At 57.6% G+C, this 15,771-nt stretch overlaps 3 protein-coding genes across 3 annotated transcripts; 2 read left to right on the top strand and 1 right to left on the bottom strand.

The window, feature by feature from the left end:
- Positions 1–700: 700 nt before the first annotated feature.
- On the top strand, positions 701–2,568 carry PRB1 (proteinase B; the record flags this gene model as incomplete). The annotated part of the gene is made up of 3 exons (XM_066778796.1): positions 701–1,075; positions 1,282–2,229; positions 2,287–2,568. The coding sequence occupies 3 exons, from the start codon at positions 701–703 to the stop codon at positions 2,566–2,568; spliced, it is 1,605 nt and encodes a 534-aa protein (XP_066631233.1).
- A 1,817-nt stretch (positions 2,569–4,385) lies between these two features.
- On the top strand, positions 4,386–6,432 carry SLS55_007376 (uncharacterized protein; the record flags this gene model as incomplete). The annotated part of the gene is made up of 2 exons (XM_066778795.1): positions 4,386–6,278; positions 6,370–6,432. The coding sequence occupies 2 exons, from the start codon at positions 4,386–4,388 to the stop codon at positions 6,430–6,432; spliced, it is 1,956 nt and encodes a 651-aa protein (XP_066631232.1).
- A 7,435-nt stretch (positions 6,433–13,867) lies between these two features.
- Positions 13,868–14,546, bottom strand: SLS55_007375 (uncharacterized protein; the record flags this gene model as incomplete). The annotated part of the gene is made up of 4 exons (XM_066778794.1): positions 13,868–13,971; positions 14,177–14,240; positions 14,309–14,353; positions 14,409–14,546. 4 exons carry the CDS (start codon positions 14,544–14,546, stop codon positions 13,868–13,870), a joined length of 351 nt encoding a protein of 116 aa, XP_066631231.1.
- Between the last annotated feature and the right edge of the window lie 1,225 nt (positions 14,547–15,771).

The raw sequence follows: 15,771 nt of genomic DNA, 5'->3' as shown, positions 1-15,771 counted from the left end.
AGCAGCAGAACACCCTCAGAGGTCGCCGTCAGCCCGCGGGTTGCGCGGTGGGGGTCAGGTGTGGGCTTCACGCGGGTGCCCGCAAAAACGAAGGTAGCTCAGGTAGGTACGGGAGCTCCGCGCGGCGAGCCCCAGCACGCGTTCCAATTCAGCAACCACGACCTGAGACAGCTCGACAAGCACTGAGCCACACACCACTAGCGAGCCATGACGCTGCACCTCCGCCTCAGGGACGCCTGGCGCGTAGCAGCCCCAGGCGCGACTGCCACGGCAACTGCGGGCGTCGGCCGCCGGCGCGCCCACGATGCGCTATCTACACAGTGCTGCTCCTGGTGCACGCCACAGCAAGCTCGCAGTTAGCATGCGGTCGGGAGCTCCCTGTCCCTGCGAGTGCGCGCATTGCTCGCCGCAGCAGCAGTGTACCTGGATTGGAGCCTTGACTCCAGCCGGTTGCGCGTGACTCCAAAATGGCGCTATGCCGCACCTTGCCTAGCGCTCGTCGCGCCGCCAGCCTCCATCCGTCCCCAGCTCCTCTTCGTCATCCGCTGCTCGCCATTGATAAGAGCTCCAGCTCCAGCTCCCTCGGCTTCCACCTCCCATCCACCTCCCTCCACCCTATCACACTCTCCCTCTTCACTGTCCATCGTCTTGTCTGCTTCCTCTCTCTTTCTTTGACGAGATCCAGGCGACCTCAGCAACCATGAAGGCTGCCTCTGTCTTATCGCTGCTGCCCGTGCTGGCGGCAGCTTCCCCGGTCTTCAACACCGGCTCCATCCACAACGACGCTGCGCCCGTCATCTCCTCGGTCAACGCCAAGGAGGTTCCCAACGCATACATCGTCAAGTTCAAGAGCCACGTCAAGCACGACGATGCCTCTGCTCATCACTCCTGGGTCCAGGAGATCCACACCTCGAGCGAGAGCGAGAGGACCGAGCTGCGCAAGCGCTCGCAGTTCCCTATCGTTGACGAGGTCTTTGAAGGCCTCAAGCACACCTACAACGTCGCTGGCGGCTTCCTCGGCTACTCCGGCCACTTCGATGAGGATGTCATCGAGCAGATTCGGAGACACCCCGATGTAAGTCATCTGTAACACGCGACCGTTCCGTCCGGTCTCGGATGGGCACTCGACGCAGCTCATCCCACCACAACCCTTCCCGTATCCCTCATGCCCCTGCCTCCTGCTTGCAGTGAGGCAGCCATGTCGCCGCACCTCCCCTTTGACACACACGTGACTCGCTTTGTTACGTCTCATCACGCCATACTGACGAGCTTGGTGCCTAGGTTGAGTACGTCGAGAGGGACTCCGAGGTCCACACCATGAAGGATGACGACTACGAGGTCGAGAAGAACGCCCCCTGGGGTCTCGCTCGTATTTCCCACCGCGAGAGCCTGAGCTTCGGTACCTTCAGCAAATACTTGTACACTGCCGATGGTGGAGAGGGTGTCGATGTCTACGTTATTGACACCGGCACCAACACTGAGCACGTCGACTTTGAGGGTCGTGCTCACTGGGGCAAGACCATCCCTCAGGGCGATGCCGATGAGGATGGCAACGGTCACGGTACTCACTGCTCTGGCACTGTCGCCGGCAAGAAGTACGGTGTTGCCAAGAAGGCCAACGTCTATGCCGTCAAGGTCCTTCGCTCCAACGGCTCAGGCACCATGTCCGATGTTGTTAAGGGTGTCGAGTACGCTGCTGAGCAGCACGCTTCCAACGTCGAGGCTGCCAAGAGCGGCAAGGGCAAGAAGGGCTTCAAGGGTTCCGCTGCCAACATGAGTCTTGGCGGTGGCAAGTCCACCACTCTCGACCTGGCTGTCAACGCTGCTGTCGATGCCGGTATCCACTTCGCTGTCGCTGCCGGTAACGACAACGCCGACTCGTGCAGGTACTCGCCTGCTGGTGCCGAGAAGGCCGTTACTGTCGGTGCCTCTACTCTGGCTGACGAGCGCGCTTACTTCTCCAACTACGGCAAGTGCAACGACATCTTTGCCCCTGGTCTCAACATCCTGTCCACCTGGATTGGCAGCAAGTACGCCACCAACAAGATCTCGGGTACCTCCATGGCCTCTCCTCACATTGCTGGCCTTCTCGCCTACTACCTCTCGCTCCAGCCCTCCTCTGACTCCGCTTACTCGGTTGCGGAGATCACCCCGGCCAAGCTCAAGAAGCAGGTTATCTCTGTCGCCACTGAGGGTGCTCTGAGCGACGTCCCCAGCGACACCACCAACGTGAGTACTATTGATGCACTACAAGTTGAGGTTGCCTTTTGCTAACGGATCATGTAGGTCCTCGCCTGGAACGGTGGTGGCAAGTCCAACTACAGCGAAATCATCGCCGATGGTGGTTACAAGGTCGCCTCGGAGAAGACGATTGAAATCTCCCTTCCCTCGATGGAGGACGTCGAGGAGGAGGTTGAGAGTGTTGGCCGCAAGTTCTCCGCTGGCTCCGAGAAGCTCGAGTCCAAGATCGAGAAGCTCGCCGAGAAGTTCGAGGACTTCGTCGCTGACGAGATGGAGGACTTCCTCGAGGAGTTCAAGCGCCACCGCGCCGCTACTCACTCCATGTAAATGGTGGTATTTTTGACTTGAGGATATCACGTCATGGACTGGGGGTTGTCAGTGGCAACCTCAACAGAGACATACTCGGGATTAGGTTACGGAGCAGACATGTTTTCATCTAGGATCACAGGGAGAGGTTTATGGTAATTCGGTTATGGGTCATGGCATTTACTGGCATAGATTGGGCAGCCCGGTCGCATATGCCCTGTAGGCTCGCAATGCAAGCTTGAAATTCGCACAACACGCAAGATGATGATGTTGAATGTTCATCTGCCCAACGCCTGGTGTCTTAGTCGGAGGGGTGGCGAAGGCCGAGTCGTGAATCTTGGCACGATAAGCACTGCCCCAACACCAATCAAGGAGACGTGTCGTGTGTCCCTTTGAAGGCACAACCACGGCAAGGCTGTCACGGGGCGGGGGCAACCCTGAAAGCTTGGGCCCGTATCTCCATGCAGATCACCGGTCTACTCCACTGGGCTCGCCGATCTTACCCAACAAACGCCTCCGCCAGAAGAGGTCATCTGGTGCATGGACACTAGGGACACAGTCATGCGAAGCTTCCCGCTTAGGCAAAGCCCTAAAATCGCATCAACCCAACAGACCCTGGTATGGGCGTGTAGTCTTACGGGGTGTGTGGTAGACTTACTAACTACTACGTAGATCAGTCCTTTTGACAACTTCGCATGTCTCGGGGGTACCTGCCTAGCTTGCTTCTGTAGCACTTTCAGAGTCGGCATCCACTACTGAGCAACACAGCTACTACTTTATCACCATATAGACCTCAGGTTGCTCATATTGTTTTTTAATTCGCCATGGGACGTACTGAGCAACCCCCCTTGTACGTCACGGGGATAGCCGCTACATCGGGTACAGGGCGGATATGTTGTCCATTTCCACGACTCCCCGAAGCCCGTGCGTGCAATACACCGGATCAGTCTTTTGCGAATGTACACTCAGATCTGGCTATCCGTGTCCGCGTTGTGGTATCCCGTCATTTCGGATGCAACGTTGCTGAGAGCGTGGGCTTCTCATGGCATTCATTTTGCTTCCCGATTGCTCTTTCCAATCTCGGGCGAGATCGATCCTTTTGATCAAGCTTCTGGGCACTTTCCGAGCGCCTGGTCCGGCGAGCGCTTACCGAAGCAACGGCGGCCTGTCCCTGCCGAAACGGTAGGCCTGGCCTGCCGGCTGGCTCCCTCTCTCTAGATGAGCTGTCCAAGGTTCCTCTTCTTCCGTCCGCATATGATACCGCAGGGTTTGCCTCGAAGTCGGATCTGCATACTTCTTCTCGATCCGGCGTTTTGGATATCGTTGGCATCCCTGCTACGGCTGCGCTCGCAGTCAATCGTTCACTCCACCTGTCGATGCTATCGCGTGCCTCCAGCGACGCCGGCACACGGCTGCGACGCGCCAAGTCATCGTCTTCGGCCCATTCACGAGGCAAAAGTGCCGCAGCTGGGCCCGTCGACCCTTTCGTCATCCGAGAGCATGCAACCGTCGCTGCTGTCCAGGCTTTCGAGCGAGCATATGCGTTGGATCACACCAGGCCCAGGCCCGAGCGGAGCTTGGAAATAGCAAGATGCAAAAGTAACGCAAGTAGAGGATCGCAGGGCTCACACTTCCCACCGCGCGGCTCAAGCCTTCGACAGGCCGCAGAGGACAGCGCAGCCAAGCGGCGACAGTCAACTCAGTCTCAGAGAGTCAGCCTCGACAGGCAACAATATAGCAAGCCTAACACTACGGCGGCACTGGCTGCCACTCCTCCGCATACCACATTCGAGAGCATACCTACCTCTATTGCCTCTGCTCCTCCAGTCCCGAAACACATGGCTTCAAACGTATCTCCCACAGTCGCCCTTACTACACCAACCCAGAAACATGTCCGCAAGTCTCGCTCAATGTATACTTCGTGGAGTCTTGGAATCGGAAGCTCCCGCGACTCTCACCAAAGTACACCCGTGGATGCCAGGCGCTCCAGCAGCCAGAGAGCCAAGGAGAATAGGGTGCCGGTAGCATCCGCCACGGATGACGACCCGATTCCTCGAAGTTATCCAGTAGCGTCGGCTTCTGAGGCGATTGCGGCAGCTCGCGACAAGGTGCTGCAAGATTTTCAGAAAAACCGATTGATGACACGGCCATCTTTCGTCTTCACACCTTTCAAAAAGCGCCAGGACAGGCAACAGCAACAATCAAGTGTGGCTTCCGAAGAGAGTCCTTCGCTTGCGATGCCATCTTATAGTATTCCGGCACCTGCGGTCGTATCCGCGAAGCCTGAGGAGAAAAGATCCCTCTCAGGTTCTCTGAGGACCAAGTTCAAGAAAGTATTTCGCAAGACGTCAAAGCCTTCAATCTCCTTGCCAGTTCAGCAAGTTGATGCGTCACGTGTTTACTTCGGCAACTCCATTCAAACAACCCCAGGGAAAGCTTCGCCTCGCAGTGCTTCAGTTACGCCGGTGGAATACTTTACTACAAGAGATACTCCAAGACAGACATTAGGCCAACGGACATCGTCGGATATGTCGAACCGCTCTCGAAAATCGGGCGATGATCACGATCTAACAGACATGAGCAAATCTCGTGTCACCAGCTGGACCAATTCTTCAGCGACAGCCAGCGTCAACAGCCGTGACCTGAAGAGACTTTCAATTATCCCGGAGTCGGAGCCCTCTACTGAGAGAAAGCGAAACACCACCTCACTTCTTGGCCGAGTTCCATTCAGAAAAGCTCTTAACACCTCACCTCATGATGTTGCCAAAGGACCAGATACCTTTGATGTTTTCTCGGCACTGAAGAGCAGGCTCGAAAAGGCTGGGCTGGATAGCAATCTTGACCCAGACATGCTGAAATCGGGAAATCAAGCTTTGCATGAACAGACAGAGCGAGCCACACTGCCCTCCCAGATCCGCAATACTTCCGGTACATCTTCCAAGGTCAGCCGGGCTACGAAGGCGACTATTCGCTCAGTCACTCCAGAAGTATTTGGCAAGACTCTTTCAAAAGAGAAGGTGGGTGATGGCCATCAACAGCGTAATGACCAGGACAACATGGATCGCGATTCACCTGACGACGACTCCGACTCCGGGCTCGTCATACCTCGCATCCGCCTCCAGCGTACTGCAAAAGCAACGATCCCCACCCCAGAACAACTTTCAAGGCGTAAGTGGAAGACTGAGAGCCGCTGGCAGAACCAACTTCACCAGGGTCACTCCCCAGTCTTTTCCAAGAATGTAAAGAAGGCAATGACCGGCACGAATCCTTACGAACTTACGCGGCACGAATCCTCGCCGAGCCCCTCAAAGAGCATTGCAGCCCCTCCGCGCATTTCCAGCCGCAAACCGCAGCAACCTTTAGATATGCTCAGCCCAGGCTGGCCATCAAGAGCAGACATCATGTCTCCCAGTGTCTATTCACGAGACTCTACGGGAGAATCGCCGCTCAGAAAAGAAAGCGAGGGATCAAATGGCCCGCCTGGCACTGTCGTCATTGTTTCAAGCCACTCTGCAAAAAGCTATACGTTGGGATCTTCACCAAAGAAAGATGGCGCCCCTGGGGTCGCTCGTTCAAGCAAGGACTGGAAGAAGTGGTTGTCTAAGGAGGTCTCCGAACTTGACCTGAGTCAAGATTTCGACATGAGCATGACGGAAGAATGGCTGCTGAAGCCTGCTGGTCACCAAAGGGAGCATGCAGAAATCGTTGGGGTTGGAGATGGTGACGACGAGGTTGTCATCTTCAAATCACGGCCGGCTTCACACAACTTCCCAAACACCCGCCCCGAGAGGCTCACATTGATCGAACCTAAGCAGGAAACAGTGGGACCGTCTGATCCACCTGGAACAGAAGAAGCGGACTCTGGACACTGTGCCACAGTTGTAAGCAGCGAGTTGCCGGCCAGTGAAAGGCGAACAAGTCTTCGAGGCATGAAGAACAGCATACGCAAGACCGAAATTCCCGAAGATAAGCACATCGGGACTAATAATAACGAATCCAAGAGCGGAAACAGCCCCAATGCTTGGGAAGCAGGCCGCAACACTGATCGTGGATCAGAGTCAGCATCAGCATCCGCATCCCCTTCGGAGCCCGAGGAGAAGATACCAGTCAGCACCCTCACAGACAAACGCATCCGCAACTCTCGATCTCTCCAGTCTGTACACCGTTCCCTAGGCCGCAGTCACTCGAGTCTCGCCCACTACACCACCTCCGCCGAAGATCCCGTCATGCAGCAAAGGCCAACAGTCTCCACTTACGCTGCCGAAACAGCCTCGACCGCCAATCCACCATCCTTCCGCTACCGCCCTGCCCCCGCCGCCGCCACGGCGCCCTTTTACCGTCCGCGCTCCGCCTTTGATCTCCGCCAGCACCGCAGCGGCGATCAACTCCGCTCCTCCGCCGCGCAGCACCACGGCGGCAGCCCGGTAGCAGTACCAAGTCCCACCGGACCCACCCTCCTCCCCCCGCCTCCTCCGCACCACCACACCCACCACCTCCGCCGAAAGCCCATGGCCGTCGGCTGCCGCGGCCGCGCCGGCGGCCACTTGACCCCCAGCCCGACGCACAATCCACCACCCCCCAGCCTGCATGAGGGCACCGACGACATGATGATGATGCACTCGATCATGCAGGGCCCGTACGGCCACAACAACAACAACAACAACAGAACTAACAACAACGCCGGCAATATCGAAACGGCATCAACAACCTCCTCGTCCACCCCGCCGTGGGTTCCGCCTCCGCCTCCGGCGGCCGAGCTCGGCCGGTCGTCGTTCGCTGCTCGACAGCACTGGAACAACCGCGGTAGCCCCTCCCCACTGGCTTTGCCCGCGACCGGTGGTGGCGGTGGCAGTCCGCACGCCGGCGGCCTCTTGACCACCAGGCAGAGCACGCCGGCGCTGCGCGTGACGCCGAAACTGAGCTCGATGCGGTTGGGTGGTCAGCATCAGCACGCAGGGGGACATCATCATCATCATCAGCAGCAGCAGCAGCATGGGGGGCATCGTCAGCATCAGCATCACGGCGGCTTCAAAGAGAATGCGTCACCGGCTGCTGCTCCTATGACGCCTTCCGTGCAGACGAAAGACTTTTGTGCCGACGATGGAGGAGGTGGAGGCGGTGTTGGGAGTGGTGGTGGTGCGGCGGCGGAGAGGGAGATGGCGACGCCGAGTCCCGGCCAGCTGTTGGCCGAGAGGTGGTTGTCGGCGAGGCAGCAGAGGTCTGGAGCGCCGGCGCCGGCTGCTGCTGCTCCGGAGAACAGTGACGGCGGCGGCAAAGATGCGAGGGATGTGAGCAGGAGTATGGCGTTTTTGTGAGTATGAGATACCTCATCCGGGCTGGTGGTGGGGGATTTTTTTTTGGGGGAAAGGGACAGTGACACACACTAGCTGGGGAACAGGACAGGGTAGAGTTGGTTGCTTTGGATGGTATGTGGTCTGGTCTGGTCTGGCCCCGCTCGCTGAGTCCCGGGCTTTGCGTTTCTGTTGCGTTTCTTTGCACTTTACTTTCTTTTTCTCTTCTTTTTGCGCGCTCTCTCTCCCTCCCCTTCTTTGGTTTAGGGCCGGCTGGAAGGCTCTTTTTGAGAGTATGCCTGCTTCAGAGCTTGCTTTCATCGTTTTTTCGTCTTTCGGAGACTGCAACCGTCCGTTTCCCCCGATCGATCTTCACTGTTGGCACAACTGCATACCTTTCCTCTCAGCAACTACTTTAGGGGAGGTGGGGAACGCAGGTGGTAGCGTGGGGAGTTTTTCACCGGGGGGGTCATGTAATTCACACAAAGCTCACTTAGGGAAGATATCTTCTAACAAGTCGGTGTTTTATTGACGAATGGGCTACTACTACACCAGCGAGTGATGTGATGAGGAGGAGAACCGAAACTTGTCATCGATCAATCCGCACACGGTCGTTTTATATTTGCATTTTCCCTCCCTTTTGTCCGTCCGGAGACTCCTCCTCCATTCTGAGTGCTGTTGTCTGTTGATTGCAGAAGTCGGATGATATGGAGCTTCCGAGGGTGGGTGGTGGTTTTTTTTTTTTTTTTTTTTTGGTTCGACGTGTGGGATGGATCTCTCTTTTGTTTTTTACATGACCGTGCACCAAGGACCGTTGGGACGGGCCATCGGGGAGCTGTACGTTTTACCCATTTTTGGCGGTTTGTTCTGATTGGAATTGGAAAAATGAAGGTGTGGTGTTGCGTAAAGAGCTGTGATTGATCTGAAATCTTTTGATGGTACCTAGGAGAACTGGGTGCAAGGTTGTCTATATATATATAACCAGAAGCGCTGCCGACGTTATTGAGGCACGGTTCCGGTAATGGGCTTCACGTGGGCCCAATCCCCATCATTGAACGATCGTTCTTTGAGCGTTCAATGAGCTTTGGAGGAGGGTTGGATGGTCTGGCCTGGATTGTTTGTTCTGACGGTGAAGTATGGCGTTGTCTATTGAGGTACACTTTGGGGATGCTTGGCGTTGCGGCTTTCAAGGGTCGTCGCCATCCTCGACAATCAACCAGCACATTCAAGCGGATCCAATCAAGCCGTCAATGGATTCCGTCCATTGTGCTCGAGGTACCTACGCCACTCACGTCCAGTCGGACGCTTCGGCGGAAAAGAAGTGGCCGACGCCATCAAGCTCGTGATGATCGGGGTTGCGAACACTTCGTCATCATCAGCCTTATTTCCGGGTGCAAGATGATCATCGCCTGCTAGCGGGAACGTCAAAGCAACGGAGGCAAAAAGAAGAAAGTCGGCGAAAAATGAAAAACAAAAAAAATCAAATAGATTGCCGGCCGGCGAAACGCAACCAAGTGGGTCAACACCAGCGATGAACCTCGGGCCAGTGAGCAAGCGACACACAGATTCAAGTGTCTGGATCCCGGTCATCGTTGATCGAGAAGGCGTCAGGCACAGGAACCGAGGCTTGCAAGTGGTGGATGCTCTGCTCTATCTCTCGATAGGATAGTCTGCTGGCAATATGGAAAGCAGAGCCATCACACCCTCACGTCGACATCATGACGACGGCGGCGCTCATGATAGGTAGACTTTGGATGAGGGCAGATATTGAGAATGGTACAGCAGCCTCGGCTTTTCGACCGCACCCAATCATTTCGGCAGACAAGGGTTCATCCCATCCAGCGAACGGTTGGATTCAAGGTCTGACACAAGCAGGGATGATGGCAGTGAGAGAGACGGAAGGTGAGATGCTGCACACCACCATTTTCTGCTTCCCTCTCCGCTCCCGCATCCGACGTTGCCTGCATGTTGACTTGCTTTGCTGCTGCACCCCTCTGTCCACGATGCCGAGCGAACCAACAACCAACCCTCCCTCCCTTCCGATCTTGTTCGTGTTCCCCACCCACCCAGTCATCAATGCCCGATCAACAAATCGGAGAGCGAGGGAAAAACCGTTCTGCATCCGCCCCGTCTCCACTCTTCCGCACCTCGCCATCGGCTTCTGCCTGGGCGACGAAGATCTTGCGTTCCGCCGCGGAGTCGGCATCGTCGGTGACTGGCTGGCTGGCTATATGCAAGCCACCGCATATGCATCATGCCTTCTCTGCACCCTATGAAGAAGTGGTGGCTCCCGAAATGATGCTGCAGGAAAGAAAAGTATGGTGCAGTGCGCGGCATGCACCGACGGGGGATGGGAGAGGAGAGGGGAGGGGAGGGGATCCATTGGTTGGTAGGGTTGGTGGTATCGGCAACCCGGTAACCACACGCTGGCGAAGCGAGCATGGTGGCAATGGTTACCCGTTGTGCTTCCTAATTTCCAATTTTCATTTCCATTTTCCATTTTTTCGATCTTGCTGCGATGGAAAAGAGAGAGATGCGGATCCCCTCCTTTCTCTTTCCGCCATCCTTTCCTTCTTTCTGAACGGAAAACGGACCGAAGCCGTTCCTTCCGGCTCTCCGGACGCCGCCGCCCGCTTTTCTTTCCCTTCCGTTGACTGGGCCCCCACTCTTTGTTCCCTTAGCTTCTCTTCTTCCTTGTCCGCGCAAATCAAGGGTTCGGTGGCGGGCGGCGGTAGACGGCGCGACGAACACCGGCGTCATAGGTCCCGGCAGAAAGAAGGCTGGCTATCATGCGCCTCCCGCTTGATTTGCTACAGCAGTAGTAAAGCAAGGCGAAGGAGCAGGATCGACATGTTAAGTCTTGCTTGTTGGCTGATGGGCGGGCGGCTCCGCTGAGAGCGGTGGCTAGTAGGAAGGGATATCCCCGTTTGGTCGTTTGTTTACTGCAACGGCAATACACGGCGACGCAGAGCATAGCGCGGCGGAGCAAAGCAAAGCAGACGGGCGGACGGACCACATGCTTTCGGCTGCTCTTGCTCTTTCCATCTGCCTCTCTTCCTCTCTCCCCTTCTCTTCTCCCTCGTACAGCCGAGGCGGGGCGGCGGCGGACGATATGCACGTGCCGAAGCAATAGGCGGACGCTTAATTGACTTTCAGGTACCTACACACGTGCCCCCATAGCTTGTATGCACATCACTACTCTCAGGGGAGCTGCGCGAGAGCGAGGGTACGTAAAGCGACTACCTACCATAGCCGACGGCAAGCCGAGTCGCGTCGTGTGGTGCCGGCATAGTTCGGGGAGATCAGAGCAGTGGGAAAAAGGCCGACCGCACTGACCAGGCTCTATGACGACTCTCCGTTCCGTGAGAGGGGGGAAAAGCAAGAAACGGGGTTGCTTGCCGAGGACAGAGAGAGGAGCGGAGCGGAAGTGGGTTCGTCGGGCGGTGATCGTCATGCCGACACAACAATAGGGAAGCTGATGGACGATGAGCAGACGGACGGTCAGCAGAAAGCAGGGTCCGAGAGCTTCAGGGTCCTCCGGCTGACGTTGCTTGTGCTGTGCTGCAGGTACGAGTTTTGCCGCCGCCGCCCTGCCTCTGCCTCCCTCCTTTTGAGCATTGATCGTAGAGAGGAGGAAAGACCAGTGACGGATGAGAGGGGAGGGGGGCCAGCCATGGCGGAAGCGGGGCGGGGCGAGGCGAGGCGCGCGCCAATTCGCGGAAAACCCACAGTCGTAGGTAGTAAGCAGAGCACGTCCTGATGAGTGAGCGTTATGGATCGAGGCGTGCTGATTGCCATTGCGGGCAGTGGCTGCAGAGAAAGAAGCAGGTGCCCAGCCTGCGGCTACACGCGGACGGCGAATAGGCGGAAGGCACGACTGGCGGGAAGCGGGAATCGTCCCACCCTCAGGCTGCTGATGGATTGGGCAAACGAGGCTGGCAGGCGCGAGCTTGGCCTCCGGGCAGGGCTCGAGCGAGCAAGCGAGGGACGTGGCACGCACACGCGCTGGGCGCCGGGCCTCGTTGTGAAGACAGCAGCCCGTTGGACAGGGGCATGGCATTGGCGATGCATCCTGGAGAGGCGGTGGCCTGATTTGCAGCGCAAGGCGGTCACCGCTTGACAACCTAGGCGAACGAGCGTCCAGGTGCCGGGCCGCAAGGCCTCGCCAGCAAAGGCGAGAGATCTGCCTTTAGTCCCCGAGAATCGCCACTACACAGGACGGCGGTCAATTCAGGGAGGGAGCAACGGGTGGCCGATACGGTGATGCCCAGGCGGCGCGCGCAGCATCGCGATTCACCCCGTCTCTGTCACGATTCAGCAGCCTACCCCGTGTCTTGAAGCTACTCCTGCTTCCTGGCCAACGAGCTGGCTCGCACCCGTCATCTCACTACATCTGTTTCAGATGCACGAGAGCGTTGTGAAGAAGCTCGTATAGCAGCTATGATGATGATGTCAATGTGTATCCAGGCGGAAGGAGTTGGGCATCCTCAGTCCCGCTCAGGACTCCCGTCTGAGGCCCGTTTCCGACCTCAATTCAGACAGCACAATCAATCTCGGCACAAGAGCTCGGATCATGTTACTAGCATTAACGTTGGACTGCGTACGTACGACAAATGGACAGAAAAGCCGAAAATCAATCATGCTGGCTCCACAAGAGAAGCTTCACTCTCAAATCCCTATGCAGAAGTCTGAGCCGGTAGTCGCGTTGGCGATGACAATCAGCCGATTGGCGGACCGGTAGGTATCCGAAAGGCCAGATCGAGGCAGAGGAAACGGGGTCGCTATGTACAGCGGCCAGAAAAGTCGTGGCACAGGTGGTGGACATTCGCAGTCATTTGTTTTTCGCTGCTTTATAAACTACGGAGTTATCCGGCGTCTTTCCACCCGGAAAGAACGAGGCCAAAGGATGGTTGTGTGTAACACACATGGACAGGAAAGCATCGCTTTCCAGAGCGCGGCAACGCAACCCCTGCGAATGCCAGACTACGATCCATGGGGTCGGTGGTGTTCCTCCTAGCGGGCTGTGAGAGCAAGCAGCAGAGCTGGATATCGCCGAAAGCTGATGGTGCAGCGTGCGAGAAGCAAAACGAGCAACAGCCGGAAACGGTAACAAGTCCTGGACAGAAACAAGGTGTTCCTCCCTCGTGAGACGCCGGACGCTAGTAATCGCCATATGAACGGTAGGACTAGACATGAAAGCAAACAACGCACAAGCCCCTAAATGAAAACGCATTAAGTCATGTAGTAGCCTTCACTCCATCCCTGTGCACGCCATGCGGTGAAAGATGTGGTCCACGGAATCCATTACGGTGGGACGAGACGGAGAAGGACAAACAATCCAGGACGGCTGACCAGGTCTAATTCCGGCTCTGAAAGGCACCCAAGGAGATTGAGCCCGCGATGACTCGGGAAAGGGCACCAGGCAAGTGGAACGAACTACACGCCTCTCCGGCCTGGCGCGGCGAGGAGGCGTCCAGGCTGACGGCCAGTATCCAGGAAGGCAGAGCAAATCGGAAGGATTCTTCTTGCTGAATCCGTGGAGCATCCTGAGACCAGACAAAGGGCCGGCAAAAGGAAGGTAAGACTCTACAATGCCACAGGGTATGGTAAAAGAAACATCATTTTAGACAAGCAGAACAGGACTGCAGGCTACTGCCGACGACGACGATCGTTAGCTTGAGGAGGCGGCTGAGTCGCTGCTAAGAGGGACACGTTAGTACCGTCTCTCGGCGCCCCAGTCCATGCAGCTGAGAAGGCTTTCTACAATAACTCACCACTTCTGCTGTCGGCATAGTAGTACTGCTGGGTTGTACTACAGGGAAACTTAGCCAAATCCAAAACATCCGTGGGTATGTGATCTTCCATGAAATACCTTGGTTGAGGCGGGGCATACACGCGTTCGGGCGGCGCCGAAGTGGACGGGGGGTATCCATATCTGGGCGACTCCTGGTGGCCTTGATAGTGGGACGGGTGGGGTTCCGGTTCCCTGCCAGACGGCTGGCTGTATGATCCGTAGGACGGGGCTGTCCTCACTTGGCCTTGTCCATATCCAGGTGCTGGCACATAGTGGGCTCCTTGTTGGGCATATCCTGACTGGGGCTGGGCATAGGTGTAGTCTCCTCCTCCATAGGCACTTTGGGCGGGCGCCCGGTATCCTGCAGACTGCGGGTGGTCCGCGTAAACCTGGGAAGCCGAGGGCGGAGCATAAGGCTGCTCCGGAGCCGGGGTACTAGGTCCATAGTACTGCCTGGACTGGTGAGTCCTAGAATCTTGATAGGCAACTGCAGCTTTGTCAGGAGGCTTGGCCATGATTTTCGAGTCTCTCGCGAGTGGGCTACCTCGTCCCTGCTGGACTTCAGCACGCCACCGCTGAGAATCCAGCTTCAAGTCCTGCACCATTTGCTGTGGGGCGACGGGTCAGCGGGCCATGTTCGGCAGCGGCAGTGAGGGGCAGCGCGACGGGCACTCACCGATGTCAGGGTACGATAAGCAGTGATCCAATATCCTTCAACGCCCTTGGGGAGACAGTTAGCAGGAGTGCGCTGAACGGGCGGCGCCGCGATGACTGACCTCGTACTCGCCAGTGCCGATGCCCGGCTTGACGAGAGCGTCCGGGCCCAGGTAGCGCTGGATGTCAGCAGTGATGACCTCGCGAGCGATGCCTTCACCGGGCTGAAACCACTGTCGGGTGGGCGTTGAGCGCGACATTGTCGATGGCATTAGTTGGGGAGCGCGAGATGAGATGGCGGTGATGGTTGCAACGAGGGAAAAATTCGCACTGATGTCAGCGTCCGAGGGAAGACGAGTGCGACGGCAAGGCTGGCCAGGGCTGGCGGCAGGCAGCGACAGGTCCTAACCAAAAAAACAGGCTCGGGGCGGTGGCTCCGGCGATCACCTCGGGCTTGAGGTGGAATGAGGCGGGGTCCCTCCAAAGAAAGCCAAAGGCACTTGCTGGCAGCGAAAGCGGGAGAGGAAGAGGCAGGACAGCGAGTGCGGGGCTGAGGAGTGGGCAGGTAATATCGTCGCGGCTGTCGGTGAGCGGCGCGTGGCGGCGGCAGGGCTCGCGGCGGACAGGCCAGCTGGATTGCGCTGGGACTTTTGCGGCTCTGAGCGGGCCTGCAACGGCTGCAATTGGACAGGCCGGGGCGTGGAGCGCGACGGCGGCGGCTCTCTGCAGTAGCAGCACACGGGCGGGCAGATGACAGCTAGGCTGGTGCCCAATGCACTGGAGCTCGCGGCGGCCGGGGGTGGGTGAGAGGAGCGGAGCGCGGGAAATGCAAGAGAGAGTCGCTCTGCGCGGCCGGCAGCGTGCCTTTTGCTTTATCTTGCGCGTGGGCGATGGATCATGGATGCTGCTGGGCCCATCCACATGAGGGTCGATGTGGACCTGGCGGGCGCGTTGGGCAGCGACAGGCCGCAAACACTGACGCCAGCGGCCCTGCACGAACGCAGCTAGCCCGCCCGGACGTCTAGAATTCGCGCGTCAAGCTGCCCATGCTGCTCTTGCGCGCCTGTGGCGGTGAGCCGACCTCCAGCCCGAGTCTGCAGCGAGTCCCCAGCGCGCATCGGGCGTTGGGTTTGGGCACGGCTGCAGCCCGCAAATTCCGCGAGAGCGCTGCCGGCACTGGGGTCCTCCATGCTGCGTCGTGGCCTCTGGCAATTAGTCGCCCACGCCCAACCATCGCCTATCGACATCACAGATCACAGAGCCTTCTCACGGCCACGGCGTGTCGCGTCGCACACTCGCACCCTCCGCAGAGCCACGACACCGCACCTTCGAGACCAGCCCGCCATGGACCGTCGACGCCTGCCCGACGCCTGACTAAGGTCCGCGCGGGATGCTTGCGCTCAGTAATATCCCGATGGCGACCTTATTCAATTCCCGGCTGCTTGGACTGCCCGCTTGCGAAGCCGTCCCTATTACGCTGGTGGC

Source organism: Diplodia seriata (assembly GCF_021436955.1).
Source record: "Diplodia seriata strain FDS-637 chromosome Unknown scaffold_7, whole genome shotgun sequence".
In the NCBI taxonomy this organism is placed as follows: domain Eukaryota; kingdom Fungi; phylum Ascomycota; class Dothideomycetes; order Botryosphaeriales; family Botryosphaeriaceae; genus Diplodia; species Diplodia seriata.
The sequence above is the reverse complement of the archived record's forward strand: the minus strand, read 5'-3'. Positions and strand labels throughout refer to the sequence as shown.